We start from the raw sequence: 20549 nt of genomic DNA on the forward strand, positions 1-20549 counted from the left end.
TTTAGAGGGAGGGAAGGGCAGAGGGAGAGGAAGAGAAAGAATCTGAAGCAGGCTCCACACCCAGCACAGCCCCTGACTCGGGGCTTGATCCTATGACTCTGAGATCATGACCTGAGCTGAAATCAAGAGTCAGATTCTTCACCGACTGAGCTGCCCAGGTGCCCCAGCATTGCCAGAGTTTTGCTGTGTGATTACTTCACATCTCTTGTTGTATGGGTTACACACTCCTGAACATGTAATGGAAGCCCTGGATCCAAGGGAATGGTCCACGGGTGAAATAATCCAGAACTCAACATCCAATACTAAAAATTTTTAGGTCTTTCATATGTCGAAATATGTCAAGTGAGTTACCCTTCCCCTACTCAAAAACCTCTCCTCCTCCCTATCCTAGAAGTAGAAGTAGGCAAATGAGAAGGTACACAGGGAGGCACGAACGATGAAAGGAAAAACAAAATTGAAAGGCAAAAGGGGAGAAAGGAGAACTAATCCTACTTTTATTTTGGAATGGTAGATTTTTGCTGGAAACGTTTCCCCAAGTATGGTCATCTCAAAATCTCTACCAGAATTTCTCCAGATCTATTTTAAATGCAGACTATCAGGACCCTACCCCCAGAGCTACTAAATCAGAATATCAGAGAGTAGAGGCCAAGGGTCTACATTTTTAACAAGCAATATTTTTATATGAATAAAAGTCTTAAAACAATGAATATAAATCTCATCTTCTGTAGCCATTGGATAGACACCTCATTGCCCTCTGTTGTTCCTTCATTGTTGTCACAGGTGGTACTTACTTCTCAAAGGGATTAGTTTAAGGCTGGTAAATGTTGTTAGTTTATCAGATGACTGCTGGAAGCATGAAAGATATGATATAACGGGTTTCCTTGCCCTTGTAAAGTCAATCATCCAATAAGGAAAACAGAGACACGCAAAAAGACTTGGCATATGGGTGGTATACAGGCAAAGAAACAGATACAATTTATGCAAGTACCTATGTGCTTAGAAAAGCAAGGTTGGCAGGTGAGCAACTCAAATAGGTACTGGATGCTTCAGTCCAGAAAGCCAGGAACTTGACTCAGGAGTTTTGAATGAGGAAGGATAATCAGGGAACCACTACAGTGAGGCAAGCCCCACAAAGACACAAGGGTGAGAGTTGCGGTTCCAGTTCTGCAACTGTGTGATGGGTCAGTGAGTCTTTTCATTTTTCTTGAATGTTCTCTATTATGCATAATCAAGGCCAATCTCTATTATGTGTTCCTTTGTTCCTTATGCTCCCACCTCATTCTAGAAACGACCAAAGGCAGGGAACATACACAAATTTCCTCTGGAGCCAACATTCACTGACTAAATTCATCCAAGTTTCCTTCAGGGCCAAGTGGGTGAGGATGCTACAGCCCAAAACTTCTCCAACCATGGAACACAAAAGACAGGAAATATCACCAAATGCAAACTGGAACCCACTATTGTCCATGGGCAATCACTTCGGTGTTCACATATCTCACAACTGTAAAATTACACGGCTAAGGGTGAAACCAGTGTGCGAAGGGTGGGGACACTGTGTAGACTTTGCGTGGTGAATTGGGTCAGGAGCACACCTCTGACAAAACTGCTGGCATCTGGTCAGAGATTTTCATGTGTTTGATACAATGGTGTCTGGCCCAGTACTTTTCTCACGGCACCTTTGACTTCTTTGTTCCTTAAGCTGTAAATTATGGGGTTCAACATTGGGGTCAGCACTCCATAAAGCAGCGAGATGATCTTATCTACTTCTTGTGAACTTGATGAAGAAGGCTTTAGGTACATAGACAGGGCGGCCCCAAAATACAAGATCACCACAGTCAGGTGGGCACCACAGGTGGAAAAAGCTTTGTTTCTTCCCTCTGCTGAGCTGATTCTCAGAATAGTGGAAAGGATGAAGACATAAGAGATGCAAATCAAGAGCATCGGAATAGGCAGGAGGAGCACGCTGACCACCAGCATGATCATGTCCATGAGCAGTGAACTCGTGCAAGCTAACTTCAGCACGGCCAGAATTTCACACGTGAAGTGATCGATGAGATTCCTACAGAGGGGCACCCGCAGGGCGAAACTGGTTTCCAGCAGGGCGGTCACACACCCCGTCACCCAGGAGACAGTGGCCATCTGCACACAGACCTGCCTGTTCATGATGATGGGGTATCTCAGTGGGTGGCAAATGGCCACGTAACGGTCATATGCCATCACAGCCAGGAGCACGCACTCTGTGGAGCCCATGGCGAGGGACAAATACATCTGTACCATGCACCCAGAAAAGACAATGGTTTTCTGGGATGAGAGCAAGTTCACCAGCAAAGTGGGAATCGATGCAGATGTGTAACAGATATCCATGAAAGACAGATTTCCAAGGAAAAAGTACATGGGGGTTTGGAGGCGTGAATCTAGGACAGTGATCAAGATCAGAGTGCTGTTGCCCAAGAGAGTTATCAGATACATCACAAGGCTGAAGACGAAGAGAACAATCTCTAACTTCGGGTATCTAGAAAAACCCTCCAGGAAAAAAAAGCTCCAAACGGTGAGGTTTCCTCCTTTCATTTCCTTTTTTTTTTTTTTTTTTTTGCACCTGTAGTTATTCTAATATTATTATTGTGTTCAATTCATCTGAGGACATAAAGAAATGGATCGAGCATCGTGTTCAGTTAGGAAAAGACTTTCAAACTTATTTTCACTATTATAAACACAATTTTGCTACAAGTGATCACAAGCCTTATCTATGGTTCTAAAGGGAGGGAGAACAGGTTTGATCTACATAAAAAGGTGATTATTCCACAATGAAATTTAGAAAAGAGTGAAATTGAAAACAAGAATAATAAACATATTTCATACCTGAATTTCAGTTCGTTCTCCTATGCTTGGCATAGAAGTTTTTCAGTACAGATTTGAAAGTACTGTGCAACAAAAAATATGAGTGAACACTGACTAAATGGGGCATAGATTAACAAGTAAACCAGATAAGTGAAGCAAAGAAAGCATGTCTGGGGCAGCCCCGGTGGCTCAGCGGTTTAGTGTCGCCTTCAGCCCATGGCGTGATCCCAGGGTCCCGGGATCGAGTCCCACATCAGGCTCCCTGCATGGAGCCTGCTTCTCTCTCTGCCTGTGTCTCTGCCTCTCTCTCTCTTTCTCTCTCTCTCCCTCCCTCTCTCTCCCTCTCTCTCTCTTTCTCTCTCTCTCTCTCATGAATAAATAAATAATCTTAAAAAAAAAAAGACAGAAAACATGCTTGTACAATAAAAACCAGTAATGATCTTCAGTGTAAGAAGAGGAGGGATATTGAAAGAAGCAAATAAATGAATTTGTTCTGGGTCTAAATAAACTCCTTCCTTTCCAGCGAATAGCATGGAGGTCCATACACTTGTCTCAAAAAAATGATGACACTGTTAAAAGCATTGGAAGTACCCATTCTGATTATATTTAAGTACCAGTTTACAAGTCACCACAAAAGGAGCCACCTTATTTAAACACCGACACATCCACAGCACAGTCTCACTCCTCATTGAGACCCCTACCTTCGTGAGTACGTAAATCTTGCTAAATATTATTCCCAGGCGAAACTCTTCTCATATATTAAAACCCATGAAGATCTGGAAGATGCAGAAATTAAGCTCCCTTTTTTAAGCTCTCTTAAAGTCTCTTGGAAAATATTATAGATCATCTAGGTATAAACAAGACGCTGAATGTTTCGGGTTTTTTACATTCCAGTCCATTCTATCTGGGTTTTACATGACACTTCACATTAATAAAAAGAAAAGACAAAAAAGTACCTTGCCTCTGCACTGATACCACTCTTTATCACCCTTGATCGCTTCCCTTTCCCTACTAGTCCTTTCCTTCCTGTTTTCAGATATCCTGGCTCTGAACCATCCCGGCTGGCCGTGTTCCCTGTGCACACTGCCATCCTACCTTTGCTCTTTCTCTCATAGGCAAAGTCCTCCGTGACATGGTTCACCTTACGGTGTTTCGCTCCTCACTTTCTCATCGCCAGGGTTCCTTCGTGGTTTCTCCCTTTCTGCAGTGTTACCCTTCATCTCCCCATTCCCCCGTATTTCAAAAGTGGGTAAGTGGGGTGATGGTGGAAACAATCTCGTCCTGGGGTCAATATCTTGTATCATGCCCCTAGAGCAGGAGCATAGGATTTTCCCCAATAGTTTCCATCATAGGATGTTATTCTCTGTGACTTCTGCTCCACCGTATCTCATTCCTAGCCTATTAGCAAGCCCTTCCGTTGTTTCCTGTCTTAGTCATCAGTCCCCAAGCAGCTTGCATGGGGACTAAGTCCAAACATTATCTGCTCCCGCCCAGTAGGCTGTTGGTTTTCTAGGGAATGCCTATCAGTTTGCCTTTCCTCTGCGGTACTCGAGCAGAGTTTGTACTTCTATGAGTTCCATTTCTCCTACATCACAGTAGGTAGTTCTCATTTGTTTCTTAGATAACAGGTCCTTTCATAGGGATTTCTCTGCCAGATTCTATATTTAACAAATTCTGTACAAAAAAATTGTATTATATTATCATAGAGATTATTTTAAAGAAACTAAGCATGTGTGTGTATGTGCATGTGTGTGTTACTCTTAAGACTAGCCAAAAAGACACAATTTTTTTTTTTTTTAAGAATGAAAAATCAGCCCAGTTGCCTGAGACATGATATTTTCCTACTGTTTAAAAAGGGTGCCTGCCTGGCTGGCTGAGTCAGTAGAGCATTAAGACCCTTGATTTCAGGGTTGTGAGCTTGAGCCCCACACTGGGTGTAGACATTATACTTTTAAAAAAATTTTTTTAATCTTTATTAAAAAAAATAGTAACCAGGAAAAATTTGTCATCCCATCTGAATTCCCTGTTGCCAACTCCAAATAAAATATTGTTTTAGGATGAATTTCATAAAGTTAGCTACGTGCAAGAAAGAATGAATGTATCCATGTTAAAAATGCTAAACATGTTATGTAAAAATCAACATTGCAATTCATTTCTTTCAGAAGTATTTACTGTCACCTCCATAACTAAAAGTGCCAAAGGACAGCAACTGACATACTACATAAATTTAAATCATCTGTTGTGTGGGGGGAATACCTGTTGTCCCTGAGCAATTTAAATTTCAGCAGCTATAATATGCACAGGTTTGAAACTCCAGATCCTTGAGGGATGATGTCCCAATGATCCAATTATATCAAACTTTTAAAAATTGAGACAGAGTGAGCCATAGTTCTCCAAAATAATTTCAAGGAACTCATAAAAACAAAGTCTTCTATTCCTCCCAGTCCATCCTTGCTATATCAAGATTTTTTTTTTCTTGAATGACTACAGTGTATATTGAACAGTATTTAACAGTCTCTGTATTTAACAGTCTACAAAAAAAATCCCTAGAATTCTAAGGTATACATTTTTTTCATTTGTGGGAGTACTTCCTAGTTTTCAGGGCTTAAGGAATCAAAATTTACTCTTTAAGGCCCTTGTGCTAAATCAGTGATCAGAAATTTTACTCAATGCACAAATATTGAAGAGGCCCTTAAAACAATGAACCCTCAGGAGCTAAAGACAGACCTAGCACCCAGATCTTGGTTCTAAATACAATTCTCACCAAAAAGAGACATAGTTCCCCTTTCCAAGGCTGGAGCAGGAAAAGGACAAGACAAGCTACAAGAGTAGCTTACTGCACTGGAATACCAGGAAGTATGCCAAGAATGACAGGAATATTTCAAAAGGCGGTAGGAACCCATCCGATGAGGCTCCCATTGGCCAAATCTGAGACAAATCATTTTGAGCATCCAAATAAAAAATGGTTAAAATAGATTATAATCCAGAGAATAAAATAAGAAAGCATGAGTTCTTCTGAAAGTAAGGAAAGTTCTTCCTTACAGGAGGATGCCAAAAAATAAATATGAAAGAATGATGTCATTAGAAAATCATTACGGGTTGTTGTAGTAATAGATTAGAATGGGTAAAATGTTATAGGAGGTAAATGGAGGTTTACCTTCATAGTTGTCCAAGGTCAAAGTTGGATGAGAAACAGGGTATTTTACAGGGTGTTGGAGTATCACTGCACAAACTACGAATTAATTTCAAAAATAAGACACTAACAGCTTTACAGCGAGGAGCTCTGGAGGACAAGCACCTTCACATCACCAACCACGGGACAAACTGAATCCATGTACCTTCTAACACGATGGGCATAGTATCACGTCTACCGTATTCCCACCAAAAATACACGACCCGGGGCAGCCCGGGTGGCTCAGGGGTTTAGCGCCGCCTTCAGCCCAGGGCCTGATCCTGGAGGCCGGGATCGAGTCCCACGTCGGGCTCCCTGCATGGAGCCTGCTTCTCCCTCTGCCTGTGTCTGTGTCTCTCATGAATAAATAAATAAAATTAAAAAAAAAAAATACACGACCCGAATCTAAGTACGAGGGAAAACCAGACAAAATTAAATTAAGGGACATTTGAGAATGAGCAGCCTATACTCATCAACACTGTCAAGGTCAGGAAACAAAGGAGAAGCCTAAGAAATGTTCCAGGAGATTAGAGAAAGATGACAACCCAATGCAATGCATGACCCAGCCAGCACTCAGTATCAGAGCTGGGGTGGGGGGGGGGGGCTCTAAAGGGTATTAACAGGGCAAGGGGCGAACCTTGAATATGGGCTGTAGAGTAGATCGCAGCTTGTATCAGAGTGCAATTGCCTGATCTTCCTAACCACAGCGGGTGGCGAGGCAGGAGAACATCCTTGTTCTAGAACACTTCCGATGCTGGGGTTCCGGGGGCAAAACGTCTCCGACTTACCGTCAGAGCCCACAGGAAACACGCGCGTCACAAGTGGGCTCCCGAGGAGCTGGCCCTGCACGTGGGGCCTGGGCTCCCGGAGCAAAGTGGGGGGCGGCGGTGGGCGGTGGGGTCACAGGCCCCGGGCGGTCCCCGCGGCCCAGGGGGCGGCGACGCGGTGGCCCCCGGAGGGCAGGCGGGCGGGCGGCAGGGGTGCAAAGCCGGGGCGTGGGGCCTGTCCTGCGGCCTCTGGGACCCCCACCGCCCCCGCCCGGCCCGGCCCCGCCCCCACCGCCTGCGGTGCATGCCCGGCCCCGCCCCAGGCCCCGCCCCACCAGGCTCCGCCCGTGGCCCCGCCCCCACCCCAGGCCCGCTCCCCCACGGCCCCTCCCAGGCCCCGCCCCCATCGCCCGCGGTCCATCCCGGCCCCGCCCTCGCCCCGCCCAGGCTCCGCCCCTCCAGGCTCCGCCCTGCCCAGGCCCCGCCCCCACCCCGGTCCGCATCCCCGGCCCCGCCCAGGCCCCGCCCCCCTCCGCCGGGCGCCCTGGGCTAGCACGTGCCGGGCGCGAGGACCCAGGCGCGCAGGGGGGGCCGCGCCCCTCCCCGACCACCGAGGCCCAGCGCCCCGCCGACCTGCCAACCTGCCGCGCCCTCCGCGGAGTGCAGGGGAGCCTCGGTGGGGAGACTGCGGGGAAACGAGGGCCTCGCGGCCCCCCTGCCAAGGCAGGGACACCGGCCCCTGCTCCGGTTCTTCCTCGCGCTCTCCCCGCAGGTGCGGAGCTCGCGCCCGCGTCCGCCCCGCCGCCAGGTCGGGTGAGCGCGGCCCCGGAGGCCGTGGTCCCGAGCTCCCCGCTGGTGACCCGCCCAGCGCCCCTCTCCTCGCCGACCGGGGCCTTCGGGGGCGTCTGCTCCTGCAGCCCCCGTGTCCCTGCCGGCTGCAGGCGCCACCGTAGCGCCCGCGTCCCGCCGACCTGGGGGTCCCTTGGCCCGCGGCTCTGGGCACACCGTCCCGTGCCGCACGTGGCTGGTGTTTCGTGTCGTATCTCATGTGACCCCTGGGGGTCCCCGCGGCCCGGTCCCCGTCCCCGCCGGGGCTCGTCACCCTGGGCTGCATCCCCGCTGCCCCCTGAGCCTCCCACCACTGGCCTGGACCGGCCTGGCCTTCCCTGGGCGCAATGACCCCGAGCCTGTTGGGGGGGGGGGGGTTACTGCAGTCGTGGGTGAAGAGCAGGTACATTCATTACCACATTCCTTCGGCGAGGTACACAGTTCCCCATCCATCCTGTGTCCCTGTGACGGTCCCCACGCTGCGGATCGCCAAGGGTGAATGGACACTCCAGATAAAGAATGAGCAGGGGAACTGGGTCATACCACATGAATAAGCAGATGTTTTCCTTCTTAGGAAAAGAAGTAAGAAATAGATGGAATAATGTGAGAATTAAAAATAGAGGGCACCTGGGTGGCTCAGTGGTTGAGCATCTGCCTTTGGCTCAGGTCGTGATCCCTGGGTCCCAGGATCGAGTCCCACGTCGGGCTCCCCGCATCTCTCTCTGCCTGTGTCTCTGCCTCTCTCTCTCTCTGTGTCTCTCATGAATAGATAAATAAAATATTTTGTAAAAAAGAATTAAAAATAGAAATAATTGGTTTGAAGAATGACATTTTGGGGATAATGGACTTGAGTGCCTATTCATGATAAGCTTGAAATGGTTAAACCTGCTACATACACCCCATTGGCTTGTCTGACTGTAGAACACAGGAAACACGGAGTTAATGACTTCACAGTGTTAATAAGATTGATCTCGAAATTCTACTTTCCTAAACATCAGAGCTCGCAGTAAATCTATCACCAGGCAACAGCGCAACAATAATTTCTCTAAAAGACTGACAATGGGATATTAAGTAGAAATAACAGGCATTGATATTGGAGAAAAGGAGATAAAATTATCACTTGCAAACTGTATGGTTGTATGTCTAAAAAGAAGAGATCCAATTAAAACTGTTCCCTAGCAATAGTTTATTAAACTAATAACAGAGAAATAAATAAAAATCAGTAATTTGCTTGTGGCCAAGTTGGAAAACTTAGAGACCAGAAAAAATTGCTATTTCAATTATATTAAAATTGTGAGGAATCCTAGAATGACTCTAACAGGAACAGTGCAGAAGTTACATGAAGGGAAAAATAACATTTTTAATAACAGTAGTGACATAAGCAGTAAACTAAATGAATCCTGATGCAAAATCTAGAGTCCACCTGTGTTATTTTGATCAATAAATAAAAATAATTCTTTTCTGAGGGGCGCCTGGATGGCTCAGTTGGCTAAGCGTCTGACCCTTGATTCTGACTCAGGTCGTGATCTCAGGATCATGAGATCAAGCCCTGTGTTGGGCTCAGCACTGGGTATGGAGCCTGCTTAAGATTCTTTCTCCTTCTCCCTGCACCCCTCCCGACTCCTCCCTCAAAAAAATAAATAATTCTTTTCTAGTAAAAACACAAAATTACTATATTAAAATCATACCTTCAAAATTGAAGAAGTTTCTATAAAAGATGGTACAGGTGAAAGAGACTTACAGAACCATTTCTCACAAACCAAACAAAAGAACTTAAAGGAAAAACTGCTATTTAATAGTAAAACTGACTCTAGCTAATTCAACTTTCCGAAGAGTAGCATCATTATCTCATCTCCTGATAGTGTGGTTCTTTTATTTAGAAAAATACCTCTGGGGACTGTTTGATTGTGAAAGCAGAAAGCAGGACCCGGGCTCATGCAAATGGAAAAGACTATGATAAAGGTAATTAAATTATTCTATTTAAAAACGAAGTTATAGGATTGTAAAATTCAATCCTGGCTTCTTCAGAAGGGATTTGAAACACTGGACGAGAGGAGACTGGAGAGAGTCTTAGGAAGAGAGCCTAGAAACCTTGGAGACTTACAGGAATCGAGAGAAACTAGCCAATGAGAAATGTCTAGTTGCAGGGAAGGCTAAGGATATATTTAAATACTGATATGTCATATTGAATTTTAGATTGTTGGCTGGTCTTAGCTATTTTCTACTTCCTCTATTACTCCCAAAATTTCCACTAAAGTCATATAAACACAACAGTCTTGGGTGACAGAGCTTTGGGAATGGAAAAATAAGAGTAGCTACCAGAATGGAGAACTTAGGCGTGTAATCACTAGCCAACCACGAAGCTAACTGAGCAGAGCCTTCAGTGGTCACATACAATAAAGAACTGAGACCTTACAGAATTAGTTCAGGAAATCACTAAAAAAGAAAACAGCAATAACAACAACTCTTGAATGAGGGGAATCGATTTCCTGAGTTACCACATAACATTATTTAAATGTCCAATCCTCAACAAAAAAATAGGACAAGGAAACAGGAAAAAGTATGCCTGTGTTTAGTAATGATGGAAGGGTTGATCTATCAAGAAGATATAACAATTGTAAAAAAAAAAAAAAAAAAAATATATATATATATATATATATATATATATATATATATATATATATATGTGTATTTAAAAAACAAAGCCCTCCGGCCTCCGGGCACCTGGGTACCTCAATCGTTTGAGCATCCAACTCTTGATTTTTGGCTCGGATCTCAATCTCAGGGTTGCAGGATTGCGGCTTATATCAGGTTCTCTACCCGGAGTCTGCTTGTCCCTCTCTCTCTGCTCCTCCCCCTTCTCATGCTCTCTTGCTCTGTCACATAAATAAATAAAATCTTAAAAAAAAAAAAAAACAGAGCTTCGAAAGACTTGAAACAAACTGACAGAATTAGAGGGAGAAGTAGACAATTCAACAGTAATAGTTGAAGACTTTTAACATACTCAGCTCTCATAACTAGACACCTCTCAAGGATAGAGAAGACTGGAACACTAAACCAAGTAGACTGAACACGTTTCCAGAACACCCCACCCAACATCAGGCACATGTATAATAAAGTAACCAAAACTTAGTGCCTTTGAACAATAGCCATTTTCTTTTATCTCATGGATGTCTGGGTCAGGAATTCAGACTACTTAAGGGTAATGTTTGTGACAGGCTATGTCCTCCCGTAACCATGTTTCCCTCTCTGCTGTTTCAGTTACCCACAGGCAACTGAGGTCCAGAAGCAGAAGATCCTCCTCCTAATGTAGCATCAGAAAGTCAATAGTAGCTTAACACTAAATAGATTTAATTAAACATTAGTAACATTTCATTAATTTATTAATAATTATGTCATTATTAATATTCTTAGAATGGTAGTCATTAAATTATTAACAGATACTGGGTGCCTGGGTGGCTCAGTCAGTTAAGAGTCCAACTCTTGATTTTGGCTCATGATCTCAGGGTTGTGAGATCAAGCCCCTTGCCAGGCTCCATGGAGCCTGCTTAAGATTCTCTCCTTTCTTCTGTCCCTCCCTCTCCCTCTCTAAAATTTAAAAAAAATAATAATTATAAACAATAAAAGATAGTCATCTTTGGATAGTTGCATATAGGTGATCTTTCTTTTTTTTAAGATTTTATTTATTCATGAGAGACATAGAGAGAGAGAGGCAGAGACACAGGCAGAGGGAGAAGTAGGCTTCTCATGGGGAGTTCGATATGGGACTCGATCCCAGGACCCCAGGATCATTCCCTGAGCCAAAGGCAGATGCTCAACCACTGAACCACCCAGGTACCCTGTGATCTTTCTTTTTCATCTTTAAAAAGTTTTGTTATGTGTGCAAAAAGCATTACCTTTGTAATCCAAAATAAACCTGTAAAATATTGTCCTTAGATTTATCTAAAGTGTAATTTATTTTTTATTTTTTAGAGCAGTGTTAGCTTCAGAGCAAAGTTGAGCAGAAAGTACAGAGATTTGCCATATCTTATCTGCCCCCAAACATGAACAAACTCCCCCACTATCAACATTTGTCATATATTTGTTACATTCAGTGAACCTAAACAGATGCATCATTATCACCCAAAGTCCATAGTTTAACAGTAGGATTTACTATGGCATCACACACCATCGTTGTAGTATTATAAAGAATAGTTTCACTGCCTAAAACTTCTCTGCCTTATTCATCCTCCCTCTTCACTCCTCCCTGGTCACCACTGATCTTTTTGCTATCTGCATAGTTTTGCCTTTTCCAGAACATTATATAGTTGGAATCATAGAGTATTTTAGCCTTTCAGATCTCTTTGACTCAGTAATATGCATTTAAGTTCCTCCATGTCTCTCTTAGGCTTGATAGCTCATTTATTTTTAGGGCTGGATACTATTCCATTGGATATTCCAGTTAACATATCCATTACCTACTGAAGGATATCTTGGTTGCTTTCAAGTCTTGGAAATTATGGATAAAGCTGCTATAAACATCCAGGTTTTTATGTGGACACAAGTTTACAATTCACATGGGTAAATACCAAGGAGTATGACTGCTGGATCATATGGTAGGAGTATAATTATTTTTAATGTAATTTATAAACTTCCCAGAAGACTGACCCTCTTACATAACAACTATAATCTCTAGACAGACTACAGAAACTAATTCTCTTAGGACTCCACAGAGTCAACAAAGGTAGATTTTGGAAAAGAGCTAAAATATGAAAGGGATCAACACATGGTGAGCTTCCTGGATTTGGGGGCTTTGTCTGAAGCGAAACAGCCAAAATGGGGCCAAGAGTTGCTGACATTCTCATTGAAAACCACTTCTTTCTGGCCTGAGGGAGGCAGAGCCCAAGAAGGGAAGTGAAGGGAAAACTCAGGAAAGAATAAAGAGAGGGGAGTTCCACATTTTATGTGTCAACTCTGCCCCAGTCTCTGGCTGACCTCTAAAACCACACATGTTGCAGAGGAGATTGAAAACAGCTATGAGGGGAAAAAAAAAAAAAGAACTGACATCTGAACTGCCACCCACCAAAGGTAAGATAGTTTGCAGTTTGAGTCTAAGCCTGTTAATTTCCTGCTAAAAGAAAAGCAACTCATTGGAGGAATATGTTTAATAGAGTCCAGATTCTTTATAACATGACATTCACAACGTCCAAGATATAACCTCAGAACACTGGACATATGGAGAATCAGGAAAAGGTGGGGCACTGAGGGGAGGGGAATGGCTACCAATAGAGACCAAATCCAAGATGACCCAGATATGTCACTATCAGACAAGAACCTAAACCTGTTATTAATATTATAAGTATGATTTGTGAACTTTAAGTTTGTAATGAATGAAAAGATTGGAAATATTAGGAAAAGAATATAAAAAAGAATCCAGGGTGCCTGCGTGGCTCAGGTCATGATCCCAGGGTCCTGGGATTGAGCCTTGCATCCGGGCTCCCTGCTCAGCAGAGAGCCTGCTTCTCCCTCTCTCCCCCTCACACTCCCTATTCATGCTTTCTCTCATGTCTCTCTCTGTCTCAAATAAATAAATAAAATCTTTAAAAAAATAAAAATAAAAAAGAACCAAGTGGAAATTTTAAAACTGAAAACAATTGCTGAAATAAAAATTCACACGATGGTATTTAATACCAGAATGGACATAGCAAACAAAATGTCAGTGAATTTAAAGACGAATATTTTTTAAAATGCCTCAGAGATCTTTAGAGCAGTATCAAATGTTTTCTCTAAAGATTTATTTTATTTTATTTTTTTAGAGAAAGAGCACAAGCAGGGGGAGGAGCAGAAGGAGAAGAGAATCCTCAAGTGGACTCTCCACTGAGCGCAGAGCCTGATGCAGGGCTTGATCCCAGGACCCTGAGATTATGACCTGAGTCAAAAATCAAGAGATAGCCGCTCAACTGAGCCACCCAGATGCCCCTAGAACAGTATCAAATGACTTAACATAGCTTTAGTTGGAGTCCCAAGAAGAGAAGAGGGAGCAAATGGCACAGAAAAGAAACAAACAAAACTTTTGAGTAAATAATGGCCCCAAATATCCCAAATTTGGTGAAGCAAAAAAATTTAGAAATTTAAAAACCTAAGCAAACCTCAAATAGAATAAATACAAAGAAAAGTACACCTTGGCATATCATAGTTAAAGTGCTGAAATCCAAAAATAAAATCATGGAAGAAGCCAGGAAAAAAGGATACATCCAGGGAAACATCAATTTGAATGACCGTTATCACACTGGAAATCATGGAGGCTAAAAACAGTGAAAATCTCATTTGACAAAGTACAGCATCCTTTCTTGATTAAAACTCTACACAGTGTAGAGGTAGAGGGAACATAAGTCATAAAACCCATCTACAAAAAGTAGATGAATAGTGAATATCATTCCCAATGGGGAAAAACTGAGAGCTTTTCCCCTAAGGCCAGGAACATAGCAGAAATATTCACTACTATTACCACTGATGTTCAACATAGTACTAGAAGTCCTAGCCTCAGCAATCAGACAACAAAAAGAAATAAAAGGCATCTGAATCAGCAAAGAAGTCACACTGTCATTCTTTGCAGATGACATGATATTCTATATGGAAAACCCAAAAGACTCTACCCCAAAATTGCTAGAACTCATATGGGAATTCACCAAAGTGGCAGGATATAAAATCAATGCATAGAAATCAGTTGCAAAAAGAAAAAAGAAAAGAAAAAAGAAATCAGTTGCATTTCTATATACTAACAATGAGATGGAAGAAAGAGAAATTAAGGAGTCAATATCATTTACAGTTGCACCCAAAACCATAAGATGCCTAGGAATAAACCTAACCAGAGATGCAAGGAATCTCTACTCCTGAAAGAAATTCAGGAAGACACAAAGAAATGGAAAAACGTTCCATGTTCATGGATTGGAAGAACAAGTATCATTAAAATCCCTATGCTACTGGGAGCAATCTATACATTCAACGCAATCCCTATCAAAATACCATGTTTTTCAGAGTTGGAACAAATAATCCTAAAATTTGTGTGGAACCAGAAAAGATCCCAAATAGAGGAATTTCGAAAAAGAAAAGCAAAACTGGTGGCATCACAATTCCAGACTTCAAGCTGTATTACAAAGCTATAATCATCAAGACAGTATGGTACTGGCACAAAAACAGACACATAGATCAATGGAATAGAGAACCCAGAAATAGACCCTCAACTCGATGATCAGCTCATCTTCAACCAAGCAGAAAAAAATATCCAATGGAAAAAAGGCAGTCTCTTCACAGTGTTGGGAAAACTGGATAGCTATATGCAGAAGAATGAAACTGGGCCATTTCCTCACACCATACACAAAAATAGACTCAAAATGGATGAAAGACTGAAATATGAGACAAGAATCCATCAAAATCCTAGAGGAGAACACAGGCAGCAACCTTTGTAACCTCAGCCACAGCAATTTCTTGCTAGACACATCTTCAAAAGCAAGGGAAACAAAGACAAAAGTGAACTATTGGGACTTTATCAAGATAAAAAGCTTTTGCACAGTAAAGGAAACAGTTGACAAAACCAAAACACAATCAACAGAATGGGAGAAGATATTTGCAAATGACATACCAGATAAAGGGCTAGTATCCAAAATCTATAAAGAACTCATCAAAGCCAACACCCAAAGAAAAAATAATCCAATCAAGAAATGGGCAGAAGATATGAACAGACATTTCTCCAAAGAAGACATACACATGGCCAATAGACACATGAAAAAATGCTCCACATCACTTGCCATCAGGGAAATACAAATCAAAACCACAATGAGATACCACCTCACACCAGTGAGAATAGCTAAAATTAACAAGTCAGAAAATGACAGATGTTGGAGAGGATGTGGAGAGAGGGGAACCCTCTTACCTGCTCGTGGGAATGCAAGCCGGTGCAGCCACTCTGGAAAACAGTGTGGAGGTTCCTCAAAAAGTTGAACATACAGCTACCCTATGACCCAGTGATTGCACTACTAGGTATTTACCCCCAAGATACAGATGGAATGATTCAAAGGGGCACCTGCACCCCAATGTTTCTAGCAACAATGTCCACAAAAGCCAAACTATGGAAAGAGCCCAGATGTGTATTAGCGGTTGAATAAAGATGTGGTGCACACAAGGAGATGCCACCTCACACCAGTGAGAATGGTGAAAATTAACAAGACAGGAAACTACAAATGTTGGAGAGGATGTGGAGAAAGGGGAACCCTCTTGCACTGTTGGTGGGAATGTGAACTGGTGCAGCCGGGACACCTGTACCCTAATGTTGATAGCAGCAATGTCCACAATAGCCAAACTGTGGAAGGAGCCTCGGTGTCCATCGAAAGATAAATGGATAAAGAAGCTGTGGTCTATGTATACAATGGAATATTCCTCAGCCATTAGAAACGACAAATACCCACAATTTGCTTCGATGTGGATGGAACTGGAGGGCATTATGCTGAGTGAAGTAAGTTAATTGGAGAAGGACAAACATTATATGGTTTCACTCATATGGGGAATATAAAAAATAGTGAAAGGGATTAAAGGGGAAAGTAGAGAAAATGAGTGGGAAAAATCAGTGAGGGTGACAAAACATGAGAGACTCCTAACTCTGGGAAACCAACAAGGGGTAGTGGAAAGGGAGGTGGGCAGGGGGATGTGGTGACTGCGTGACAGGCGCTGAGGGGGGGACTTGACGGGATGAGCACTGGGTGATATGCTATATGTTGGCAAATCAAACTCCAATTAAAAAATATACAAAAATAAAGATGTGGTATGTATACAATGGAATACTACTCAGCCATCACAAAGTGAAATCTTGCCATTTGCAATGATATGGATAGAACTAGAGGATACTACACTAAGTGAAATAAGTCAATTAGAGAAAGACAATTATATAATCTCACTCATATGTGGAATTTAAGAGACAAAACAGAATTATAGGAGAGGAAAAAATAAAACAAAAGAAACTCAGAAAGGGAGACAAACCATAATAGACTCTTAATCATAGAAAACAAACTGAGGGTTGCTGGAGGGGGGGATGGACAGATGGGGTAACATGGTAATGAAAAAAAAAAAGAAAAAAGATCACATTCACAGGTTCTATGTACATAAGTTTTGGGGAGCCACTATACAACTCTATACTGGAATGATGACATTTTTAAAGTAACTCTTTTGAGCTTTTGAGGTATATAATCATATCATTAGAAAATAATTACAATTTGTTACTGTATTTCATTTTATGACTTACAGACTGCCTAGACCAGAAAAAGTTTTAATAATGTAAATATTCTTAATATAATCTTGATTTCAATGAAAATATTTTGTTTCCTTCAATTTGTTCAATCATCTATGAGATGTTAAAGTTCTACCATTCTATATATTACAGAAATGGGTGTTAAATATTTTCAGCACCTAAAAAAATTTTTTTAAATAAAAAAATAAAAATAAACCTGTCACTAAAAACAGTAAAAATCTTTATAGTGTTGAAGTAAAAACAAACCCTCAAAAAAGTATTCGCTTCATCTGACATTTAGGAGAGATTTTGTATTTGAAGATAGGTCTGGAATCAAAAATTACATAATAGAATTATGTTATCTAACTGCTAATACCCAAAACTGGTTTTAAAATACTCTTTTCAGGAATACCCAGACAAAAATTAAGTGTCCTTCAACCACCATCTGTCTTCTCCCTGTACTTTTTAAAGGCAACTTAATCAATGGTCCTTAAATGTAAAAGAAATGTGTCATTTCTTAAGATAAACTTACATTTTTAAGTAAGCATTGTTGAAAAGGCTGATTATTTCCAATTTTTGTAGATTATTTTCCACTTTTTAAAAACAAATTGTTAACCCAAGCAATCAATCTGGAACCTTTTAGGGAAAGAAGCAGAAGGGAATGACGTAGGCTTGTTAGCTGCTACTACAGGTAAAGCAAGGTAACTTGCACCTTTTAAGCCTATGTTCCACAGGGTCAAGGTTTGCCTGGCAGCGTATAGTACAGGACGTGCCTGTACCTCTGACATTTTATGTTCATAGCCATGTATATCTTGGTCAAAAGTAGAACTGCCTATTGTCTGTGTGTTGATCTGGATTACTTTCCTGAAAAAACAAAAACCCACACAAAGAAGACTTCCAAAGATTACTTTTCTCCAAGTATTTGACATTTCAAGCGTCCTGCCTTTGTTTCTGCTTTGACCTTGGAACTTCCAGTTAAACCAACAATGTCTGCTCAGTCGAGAGAGCTCAGGATACGACAGGCAATAGGGCCCCTTTCGGTTTTTGAAGTTTAACTAGTCAATTCCCTGAAGTTGAACTCTTTTCCTAGAGGACCAGTAAAAATTAATGTGCTACTTCCAAAGCACTGATCATGCAGCCTTTATTTACCACTTAGTATCTTCTCAGGCATGAGAAGGATTCTCCTTTCAAATAACATAATCCCATGCATCACTAGCTCAGCACATATTGCAAAGGATTCTATGAAGATCTTACATATAAAATACAAAAATATGTTACATATACATCCATTTAACAATGGTTTGTACATGACAATGAGTTCCAACATCCAAATGACTCCCTGCACTTTACAAGCAGCATGAATATATTGTGGCAGCAGCCGCAGAAACGCCCCTCCTAGGCCAGCGTTCACACAGTGTAGTCGCTACTACAGCATAGATCAACAAGGTCACATCTTTTCTCTTTTCTCCTGTGGGTGCACACACAAGACAGAAGGGGAGCACAGGGGGGATTTGGTGGCAGTCCGTTTCACTGGCAGGTAGACTGTCACAGGCAGACCCAGCGGCACTTGTAAACTGGACACAAACGTTCATTAAAGAAACTGCTGCTCTTTATCACCAAAAACACAGTTTTATACTTTCATTGTTCTGGCTCCCAGTTGCCAAACTTCGGGTCCCTCCTCACACACCAATACACCTGTGACACTCTAGCTGGTACCCTGAATTCCAGGAATAAGGCATTCAGTAATTTGGCTCTCTGAATCCGAGGCCTGTAGGACAAGTAGCACTGAATGTTCTAGGAAGAAGTAATAGGTATCAGTTCCAGATAGCTGTGGGAAACGAGCCAGACCTAAACACACATGGGTCCTTTGGCCACACATCTGCCAGTATGAACATCCCACAAATTCCCGGTGATGAATCCTTTTAATAAATACGTGTACACCCGACACAAGCTGCATTGGGAGACCATGATTTCGTACTACTAGTTGTGCAAATGACTCGGCTGGTCGAGATGACAGCATTAAGAGTGTAAATCAGACTTGTGCTTATGGAAGGTGACAATAAATGAACTAAAACAGCACTGCGCACAACGGTTCCAGTGTCAGCACCACTCTGAGCACCAGGGGAAATTCCCAGCAGTAAATAACAAAAAGTTTGAAAAGCCTAAAACTCGATGAGGTGTAACAGTCCGTATGGGCCTAGAGCACAGTTCTCGCCCTGATCTTCTTAACTTTCTGACAACAGCCTGCCAGCGTGGCCTTCTCACCTCGGAGGCGTGTCCCAGGTCCTGTAAATCAAAGTCAGAGGGCACTCAGCAGAGCGGGAAATACTGATCTGGAAAACCCCAAAATTCTATGAAGCCACGCTTTCTGAAAAACACCCAAAGTTGATTCCTCCCTGCCCCCAAGCAAAAGCCATTCTTGGTGGAAGTCCATTGAGAAGCTCCTTTCAATTCATAAGGCTACTCAAACCCACAATCATATTTCGTACCCGCTAGGAGGAGGTTTTGATAATAAACACCTAGATTTTCATTCGTAAACCCCCTTCCCAAATCAGAAGTGAACCCAGAACACAGTACACCCAGCCAAAGCCTAAGTCCTATTTATGGCAGGGTTTTTCAAACTGTGCATTGCAACCGATTTAAAAGTCAGGATATGAATGTAGTGGGTCTGAAGAACATTTAAAATGGTGTTGGGGAGGAGGGATCAAAATATATTACACATAGTTAAGAGCTGTGTATTGTTTCACATAACATTTATTTCAGTTAAAGATTTTATATTCATTCACACACACACACACACAATTATTCTGGGTTAGGATGTAAGAAGTCATTTTTATTACAGTCACAGTCAATATAATGTCTGTAGAGATCACCAAAAATAATAACCATGGACTTTTCCATCCTGGTGTTAATGTCAGTAAGGGGTCAGTCTTGACTGTAAAACCAATTTTGTGCTTGGAATCCAAGGTGAGCTAGAGTTCTGTTTACCATAAGTACTTGTGTTAGATTTAGTTTTTCCCCTGACCCTACGCCCTTAGGCAGGGGAATGAGCAGTGCAAAAAATAAAAAAATAAAGAAACCCTAGCTGCAATTGTTTATTTTGAGTGATATGTTATTCCCAAATGGTTAATTAAGATGCTTGCCTTCCTCTTCTATAGTCATACTGTCAGCACAAAAATGGGTGGAAAATTTTAAATGGTCTTTACAGCTTTGAGATTACAGATTTAAAATTATAAATGCCAAAGCAGTCATGATTCTGTTGTCGATCTGGCTTTGGCAAAATATGCAACCACATACAGATCCAGACAAACAAGCAATCTTGTCCTAATCTGCTTTCACCTGCCTGTGAAAGGACGATCAGAATTATCACATGGAGGCCAAAGTCTCTCTCAACCTGCAAAGATGCTAAACAATCACTTTCTAAAAACTGATCATCTAAACAAATGACAGTGTTCAGCTTCTCAATTGCAAGAACCCAACGGTACTTAGACATGGGTCGGTCCGACTGCAGCTCAAGGACTGTGTGCACCTCATCTTGGGAGGTACCTGGGCAGCCCAAGGGCAACGCTGATTGACAGCAGCCTATAAACGAAGTGCACTGGGCAGGGCATCTATACCTGGCTCCCAGCCTCAGCACAGGCCTCAGATGGGAAGCCAGGTCATCTCCTATTCTATTTCTACAGGC

General features: G+C 42.2%; 1 protein-coding gene across 1 annotated transcript; it reads right to left on the reverse strand.

Moving 5' to 3' along the window:
* Positions 1–769: 769 nt before the first annotated feature.
* Positions 770–2695, reverse strand: OR2K2 (olfactory receptor family 2 subfamily K member 2). The gene has a single exon (XM_077911030.1). The coding sequence runs from the start codon at positions 2566–2568 to the stop codon at positions 1618–1620; it is 951 nt and encodes a 316-aa protein (XP_077767156.1). The 5' UTR covers positions 2569–2695; the 3' UTR covers positions 770–1617.
* Between the last annotated feature and the right edge of the window lie 17854 nt (positions 2696–20549).

This window comes from Canis aureus, chromosome 10, assembly GCF_053574225.1.
Source record: "Canis aureus isolate CA01 chromosome 10, VMU_Caureus_v.1.0, whole genome shotgun sequence".
Classification (NCBI taxonomy): domain Eukaryota; kingdom Metazoa; phylum Chordata; class Mammalia; order Carnivora; family Canidae; genus Canis; species Canis aureus.